The sequence below is a fragment of the Terrapene carolina genome, unplaced genomic scaffold (genome assembly GCF_002925995.2).
Source record: "Terrapene carolina triunguis isolate 2854851 unplaced genomic scaffold, T_m_triunguis-2.0 Scaffold629, whole genome shotgun sequence".
In the NCBI taxonomy this organism is placed as follows: domain Eukaryota; kingdom Metazoa; phylum Chordata; order Testudines; family Emydidae; genus Terrapene; species Terrapene triunguis.
In genome coordinates, this window is record NW_020664980.1 from 19,188,284 (window position 1) to 19,196,587 (window position 8,304).

The following is an 8,304-nucleotide window of genomic DNA, read 5'->3' on the forward strand; positions in this document are numbered from 1 at the left end:
ACAAGAAAATATACAGCCATGACCCTTGGCTATTTCCCCCATTACCCAATTGTCACGGAGTCCCCAGGCGATGCTCTGGAACTGCTCCCCACAAAGCCAGTCAGGACTTTGGGGAGCCTCCTCTCCCTTGGAGCAGACTGTCTTCAGGGCAAGAAGCTCACACGGCTTCACCTCCTGGGTCTGACCTTGGAGCATTCAGCATATGCAACCTCCGTGCGCTTCCCACAGCGAGTCCGCCCAGGCGGGGTCCTGGGGAAGCCAGAGGGTCCTGCACGCACCCCCAACTTCACAGTCAGACGTGACTCTCAGCCAGCTAGTAAAACAGAGGTTTATTCGATGACAGGAACGCGGTCTAAAACAGAGCTTGTAGGTACAGAGAATGGGACCCCTCAGCTGGGTCCATTCTGGGGCCCAGCGAGCCAGACAACCCTGTCTGCACTCCCTCCCCGTCCCCAGCCGGCTCCAAACTGAAACCCCCTCCAGCCCCTCCCTCTCTGGCCTTTGTCTCTTTCCCGGGCCAGGAGGTCACCTGATCTCTTTGTTCACCTTTAGCTATCCCCTTGCAGGGGGGAAGGGCCCTAGCCATTTGTTGCCAGGATACAGAGTGTCGGCCATTTATGCACACTGGAGACTTAAGAAATGCATAGGGGAAACTGTGGCACCCACACAGCATTCAGAGGAAACATTAAGAACAGTCCCACTTCGTCACACCAATACAGAACAGAACATTCCCTCTCAAACACCAGAGGAGTTCAAGCACACAGTGGCTTCAACAGAAGTGAAGGACAGGAACATGCTCAGAACTCGTGCTGACTGAAGAACAAGAGTGTAGCACATTGCTTCATCTGCATGCAGGCCTGGTCTCTGCTACAAAGTTAGGTTGACCTAAGTCAAATTGTGTCGACCTAGTTGTGCATGTGTCTACACCAAAATTTGTCTCCTGCCGACACAAGCACCCTGTTACAGCGACACAATAACACCACACTCCTGAGCAATGCAGAGCCACGGCTGACCTATTTAGGTTGACAAAGTGCTAGTACAGATACTGCATTAGTTGTGTCAACCATAACAGTCCTCCAGCAGCTGTCCCACAGTGCCCCTGTCCCCACAACAGTGGCCATTCTCATCATGGTTTTGAACTCCACTGCCCAGGGGTTACAGAAACTGGAAGCTCACCTTCCCCCTTACAAACCTCCGTGTGCTTTTTAAATGCTGTCTCCTGATTGCCCACCTTGACGAGCACACCTACCACCTCACCTTTGTTCTATGCAGGCACCCATGCCGACTCCATGCATAAAGACAAGTACTAGACCCACTCCTGTCTTGAGCAGGCTAGAAGTCTTGGATCTTCTTGGCCTGTGGGGAAAGACGCTCTGCCAGCACAGCTACAGACCAGCCATAGAAATATAGACATCTACTGGCAGGTTGCAGAGGGGATGCAGAGACTGGGGCACGACAGGGATGAGCAGCAGTGCCATGGGAAAGCAAAGGAACTTTGCCAGGCATACCAGAAGGCGATGGAGGCCAACAACAAATCTGGTGCTTCTTCCTAGACCTGCTGCTTCCACAATGAACTGCATGCCAACCTGGCAGGTACCTCCCCAGGATCCTGCATTTGATTGTGGACACTTCACAGGATCCCAAGGCAGAGACCCCTACCGTGAACAGCAAAAGGAAGGTGGGGAGAGGAAGGAGATACACCAGATGACTCAAACCACATGGTGACCCAGGAGCTATTTGAAATGCTACTGGAGTCAAGCCATTTCCGCCAGACAAGTGCAGATGAGCCGGCTGATTAAGGGTCAGGGAACCTGAATAAGTGCATAATTCCATATAAGCATTTTTCATTTTTTCATTGCCCAAAACTTTATCTTCCTCCTTTCCTCCCCCACCGCACTTCTCTCCCATGTAAAATGGCGCCCATCCCATCCGCAAGTTTAGAGACCAAAGGCTTTGACTTTTGATAGCTTACTTTACTTGTATAATGTTAGAAAATTAAATGTTAGAGAACAACGTTACAGAACAATTAGCCATGGTATGCAACCTACACTTAAATCAGCCTCTGTACCAGGTGACTGTAGAATAGCTAATGTAACTCAGATTTTTTTAAAGGATCCAGAGGCGATCCTGACAATTTCAGACCGGGAAGCCTAACTTCAGTACCAGGCAAATTGGTTGAAACTATAGTAAAGAACAGAATTATCAGACACATGGATGAAGATTATGTGTTGGGGAAGAGTCAACATGGTTTTTGAAAAGCTAAATCATGCCTCACCAACATATTAAAATTCTTTGAAGGGGTCAACAACATGTGGACAGGGGTGAAGCAGTGGATATAATGTACTTGGACTGTCAGAAAGCTTTTGATAAGGTCCCTCACCAAAGATTCTTAAGCAACGTACACAGTCATGGGATAATAGGGAAGGTCCACTCATGGATCAGTAACTGGTTAAAAGATAGGAACCAAAAGGTAGAAATAAATGGTCAGTTTCCCAATGGAGAGAGGTAAATAGGGTCCCACAAAGGACAAGTGCTGTTCAACTCATTCATAAATGATCTGGAAAAAGGGGTAAACAGTGAGGTGGGAAAGTTTGCAGACGATACAAAATTACCCAAGATAGTTAAGTTCAAAACTGACAGAAGAGTTACAAAGGGATCTCACAAAATCAGGTGACTGGGCAATAAAATTGCAGATGAAATTCAATGTTGATCAAGGCAAAGTAATGCACATTTGAAAACAAAATCCCAAAGATGCATACAAAATGATGGGGTCTAAATTAGCTGTTACTGCTTAAGAAAGATCTTAGAATCATTGTGGATAGTTCTCTGAAAACATCCGTTCAATGTGCCGTGGCAGTCAAAAAATCCAAAAACCTAACAGCATGTTGGGAACCATTAGGAAAGAGATAGAAAATATCTTAAGGCCACTATGTAAATCCATGGTGCACCCACATCTTGAATACTGCATGCAGTTCTCACCACTCCATCTCAGGACGACCAGGGATGGATCACTATAAATAGCTCTGTTCTGGTCATTCCCTCTGAAGCATCTGGCACTGGCCACTTTTGGAAGACAGGATATTGGGCTAGATGAACCATAGGTCTGCCCCAATGTGGCAATTCTTATGCTCTTATAAAGTAATATGGTAGTCCAAATGCACAATACACATCAGATCTGTTCTTGCACTTAGATAGAGGTAGAACAAACACAGAGGTAGAGGTGGCGTCCGCTTTTCAGTTATTCGGTTTGTTGGGCTAAGCAGGAGGTCCTGGGTAGTACTGAATAGGGATCGTCTCTTTTATGTTCTTGAACACTCTCAATGAAACTTTTATGGAGATACTCTACAAACCTCTCCAGAACATCCCTAGAGACAACAGCTTGTTTCTTTCCCCAAAATAGGAGTCTTTCCCATGCCATTCTGCAATGACTGCCGCTGGCACCATGGCAGGAAATAGGCTACAAGCATAAGGGCCCAGGCAGCTTCGGGATGCCAACAGCAGCTGGGGGCTATGTGCCTTTGTCACCCTCAGGCACGAGATATCAGCCAAAATCACCACTGCCTGTGAAAACAATGGCAATACTTACCGCGCTTCCCCGATATTCCTGCCCAGAGGCACCCAGCATTTAGACCTTCCACCCCTTAAAACATCCCACCTCCTCCCTGCTAGACTAGGCCATATTCACCATGGCCTGAGCTGCACAGCTGTTATAAAGGCGCTCCAAAGGGACAAGTAGCATTTCTGATGACAGGTGTTCATGGGAATAATGTGAGGGAGTTTTGAGACTTATCTTTCCCTTCCCATTGTAACTGTAAATCTAATGATGTGTCTGTCTCTTCTAACCAGCAGCCTGTGGTGCGGTGGCATTGAGAGGTGCCCCCTCCATGCCCACTGAACATCTGACTCTGATCAGGAAGACAAAGAAGACAACTATGGAGGACGTTTGGCGAGATCCTCCAGTCCTCTATGGCCTCGGATTGTGAACGCTGGGCTTAGAAGGGCCATATGACCACGAGCATAGAAAAGGACTGAGAATGGAGACAGTGGCTGCGCAGGAGAGGGAAAACGACTGAGAAGTGCATCAGGAAATACACCAGGACATCATGGGTTTGCTCAGGCAACAAACTCTGATATTGCAGAGTATTTTTGACCTACATGCCCAAAGATGCTGGGACTCAGCAGCCTTTTCAGGGCTTAGAGAACTCTGTGGTCAGTGCTCCCGACACTCCTCTATAGGGGTAGGGAGGCAACTTGGGGTGCATCCTTAACCCAATCACTCCATTCCAGACAACACGGAGAACCATAGTTACACATCCACCGACCTGTCAAACCCACACATCAGCCACACTGCACTACATCGCAAAAGATTTTACATACTTGAACATACATTATCACGGTTTACTTGCGTTTTGAGGTGAGGTTTTAAAGTATGGCTCACCAAGTTAGTGTTGCTAAAATGTTTTTACCTTGTGTGTTTGCACTTCAATTTTGTTTTCTGCTTCTTTGCTCGTGATGACGTTCTACTTTTGGAGACTCAGAGTACGTTTATCAGTTTACACCAGCATTATAGCTGCATTAAAGAATTCTGAATTCATACACACGAGACACACTATTTCATAAAAGCATCACACAATACTGTGGCTGACTATAAAAATGGTCTTTTAAAGCCTCCCTCAGCTATACAGGTCCACAGTTGGCTCTTCTAACAGCCCTTGTGTCTGGCTGTTCAAATTCAGCAGACAGATGGTCCATCTCACCTCTCCACCCAGGCAGTAGCCTGTCCCCCTTTGCCTCAGATATTATGCAGTACACAACATGCAGTATAACAATGGGGATGTTTGCCTCACTGAAATCCCACTAGTGAGTAAAGAGTGCCAGCAACCCGTCAAGCTACCCAAAGCCCATTAAATAGTCTATTTGCTGATAGCTGAAGCTTTCTCTGGTGCTGTCGAGGTGGTCAGTGTATGTCTTCCTGAGCCAGGAGCAGGCCGGGTTCCCCAGAATCACAACTGGCATTTCACATTGCCAATGGTAATGTGTCAGTCAGGGAAGAATGTCCCTGCTTGCAGCTTTTTGAAAAGTCCTGTGTTCTTAAAGATGCGTCCCTGACCAGCCCACACTGATATCCGTGATGCATCCCCAGTGATCAACTAGTGGAAAAGTCTCTCTTTCTGTTTATGCACTCAGTGTCAAGGTGGGATGGTCCCAGAATAGGATGTTTGTGCCATCTATCACCCCACTGTAGTTCAAGATTGCTATTGCTGCAAATCTATGCACTATTTCCTGCACATTACCAAGACTAACAGTCCTGTGTCGCAGGATATACTTAATGGCCTTACACACTTGGAAAAAAATGGCCCCCACTGTAGATTTTCCAACTTTAAACTGACTGGCCACTGACCAATAGCAATCCAGCATTGCAAGCTTCCAGAGCATGATAGCCACTTGCTTCACCACAGTCATTGCAGCTGATTTTGGCCTCCCTGCAGTGGAGATCTGAGGCGAGCTCAGCACACAGATTCAGGAATGTGGCCATTCGCATCCAAATGTTCTGCAAGCATTATTCGTCATCTCAAACCTGCATTACAATTCAATCCCACCAATCAGTGCTTGTTTCTCAGGCCCAGAAGCCAACATCCACTGGGTGGAGCTGCTCCATGAATGTCAGGAACAACCTGGAATTTCTACTCGTTGTGTCCATCAGCACGCAGTTATTACACTGGAATAGCCCTGCAGCTTCCTCACTGCATGCTCAGTTATAGTGGCACTACTTGGGTTCTGCAAATACAGGAGAATTGTGCATCCTGTATTAGCAACAATCATTAGAACTACACTGAGCTCTGCAGGGTGCATGCTTCTGCCAGAAATATGGTGCACACTGAAAAGCGATGTGTGGGACTGTCCGAGATTTTTAAAACGGTGTGAAAATTATAGGATGGAGCAGGCATCATGGAATGGAGAAATGCATGGTGGGAACTTGACTCCTAGTAGCGTAGACATGGCCTGAGGGCTGGTCTACACTGGGGGGGGATCGATCCAAGATACGCAACTTCAGCTACGCGAATAGCATAGCTGAAGTCGAAGTATCTTGGATCAAATTACCTGGGGTCCACACGGCGCGGGATCGACGGCCGCGGCTCCCCCGTCGACTTCGCTACCGCCGCTCGCTCTGGTGGAGTTCCGGAGTCAACGGTGAGCGCGTTCGGGGATCGATATATCGCGTCTTAACGAGACGCGATATATCGATCCCGGATAAATCAATTGCTACCCGCCGATACGGCGGGTAGTGAAGACGTACCCTTAGATTCAGTGAGAGAAGACTGGGAGGCAGGAATAAACAACTCCCCATCCCCTCCTCCTGCAGCCTTGTGCAAGTCACTTAGTATATTTCCCTCGCTTACCCCCATCTGTAAATCTGGGATGACAACCCTTGGAGTGAGGATTAATTGATAATGAAAGGCAATAAGGAGGAGTTTTAAAGTACATTAGGAAGAAAAACAATTCTAACAGTGATGTTGGTCCATGACTAGATGGAAAAGGTGGAATTATCAATAGTAATGCAGAAAAGGCAGAGCATTCAATAAACATTTCTGTTCTGTGTTTGGGGACAAGACAGATGATGTGGTAATAGCATGTGAGAATGATGAAATACTTTCCATTCCAATAGTATTTCGGGAGGATGTTAAACAGGAACTACAAAAATCAGACATTTTTAAAACAGCAAGTCCAGATAACTTGCACCCAAGTGTTTCAAAAGTGCTGGGTGAGGAGCTGGTGGACCATTAATGTTGATTTTCAATAAGTCTTGGAATACTGGGGAAATTCCAGAAAACTGGAAGCTAACATTGTGCCAATATTTAAAAAGGGTAAATGGCTTGTCAGTCTGACACTGATCTGGGGCAATATAATAGATCAGCTGATATGGCACTCGATGAATAAAGAATTAAAGGAGGGTAATATAATTAATGTCAATCAACATGGGTTTATGGAAAATAGATCCTGTCTAACTAACTCAATATCTTTTTTTGACAAGATTACAAGTTTGGTTGATAAAGGTAACAATGTTGATGTAATATACTTAGACTTCTGAATGGCGTTTGACTTGGTACCACATGACATTTTGATTAAAAAATTGGAACAATATAAATCAACATGGCCCACCTTACATGGATTGAAAGCTGGCTAACTGAGAGGTCTCAAAATGTAACTAGAAATGGGGAAACATTAGCAAGCAGTGTGTTTCTAGTGGGGTCTTGCAGGGACCTGTTCCTATTTAACATTTTTATCAAGGACCTGCAAGAAATCAAAAAATCATCACTGATAAAGTTTGCATATGACACACAAATTGAGGAAATGTGAAATAAGGAAGAGGACAGGTCGTTAATACAGAATGCTCTGTTTACAAAGTAGCAACCGTGTTAGTCTGTATCCGCAAAAAGAACAGGAGTACTTGTGGCACCTTAGAGACTAACAAATTTATTTCAGCATAAGCTTTCGTGGGCTACAGCTCACTTCTTCAGATGCATAGAGTGGAACACACAGACAGAAGATATTTATACATACAGAGAACATGATCGCTCATCTCAATTGATTGGCCTCTTACAATTGGTATGCGTACTTCCACCTTTTCATGTTCTCTGTATGTATAAATATCTTCTGTCTGTGTGTTCCACTCTATGCATCTGAAGAAGTGAGCTGTAGCCCACGAAAGCTTATGCTGAAATAAATTTGTTAGCCTCTAAGGTGCCACAAGTACTCCTGTTCTTTTTACAGAATGCTCTGGATCCCTGGGTGAGCTGGGTGCAAGGAAAAAATATGTTTTAATATTGCTAAATGTAAATGTGTACACCTAGGACCAAAGAACATCGGCCAGTGTCACGCGATGGAGGACTCTACCCTGGGAAGCAGTGACTCGGAAACAGATTTGGGAATTGTGGTGGATAATCAGCTGAACGTGCAGTACCTGTGCAACCTGGTGGCTGAAAAGGCTAATGCGATCCTTGGAAGCATAAACAGGGGATCTCGAGTAGGAGCAGAGAAGTGATCTTCCCTCTGTATTTGGCAAAGGTGCTACCGCTGTTGGAACCCTGTGCCCAGGTCTGGTGCCTACGGTTCAAGAAGGAGGTTGATAAATTGGAGAAGGTTTAGAGAAGTGCCATGAGAGTGATTAAAGAATTAGAAAACCTGCCCTACAGTATTTGACAATGGGATCTTCAAACTGGCACAGAAAGCTATAACATGACCCAATGGCTGGAGGGGGAAGCTACATAAAGTGTAAATTTTTAACAGGGAGGGTAATTAACC

The 8,304-nt window shown here is 45.7% G+C and overlaps 1 protein-coding gene across 1 annotated transcript in view; it reads right to left on the reverse strand.

Moving 5' to 3' along the window:
- Positions 1-8,041, reverse strand: part of UIMC1 (ubiquitin interaction motif containing 1) — a 56,880-nt gene extending 48,839 nt beyond the window's left edge. The window contains exon 1 of the mRNA XM_024205159.3: positions 7,964-8,041. Coding sequence (XP_024060927.2) covers positions 7,964-8,010 — 47 coding nt within the window. The 5' untranslated portion in view covers positions 8,011-8,041. The remainder of the gene's footprint in view (positions 1-7,963) is intronic.
- Between the last annotated feature and the right edge of the window lie 263 nt (positions 8,042-8,304).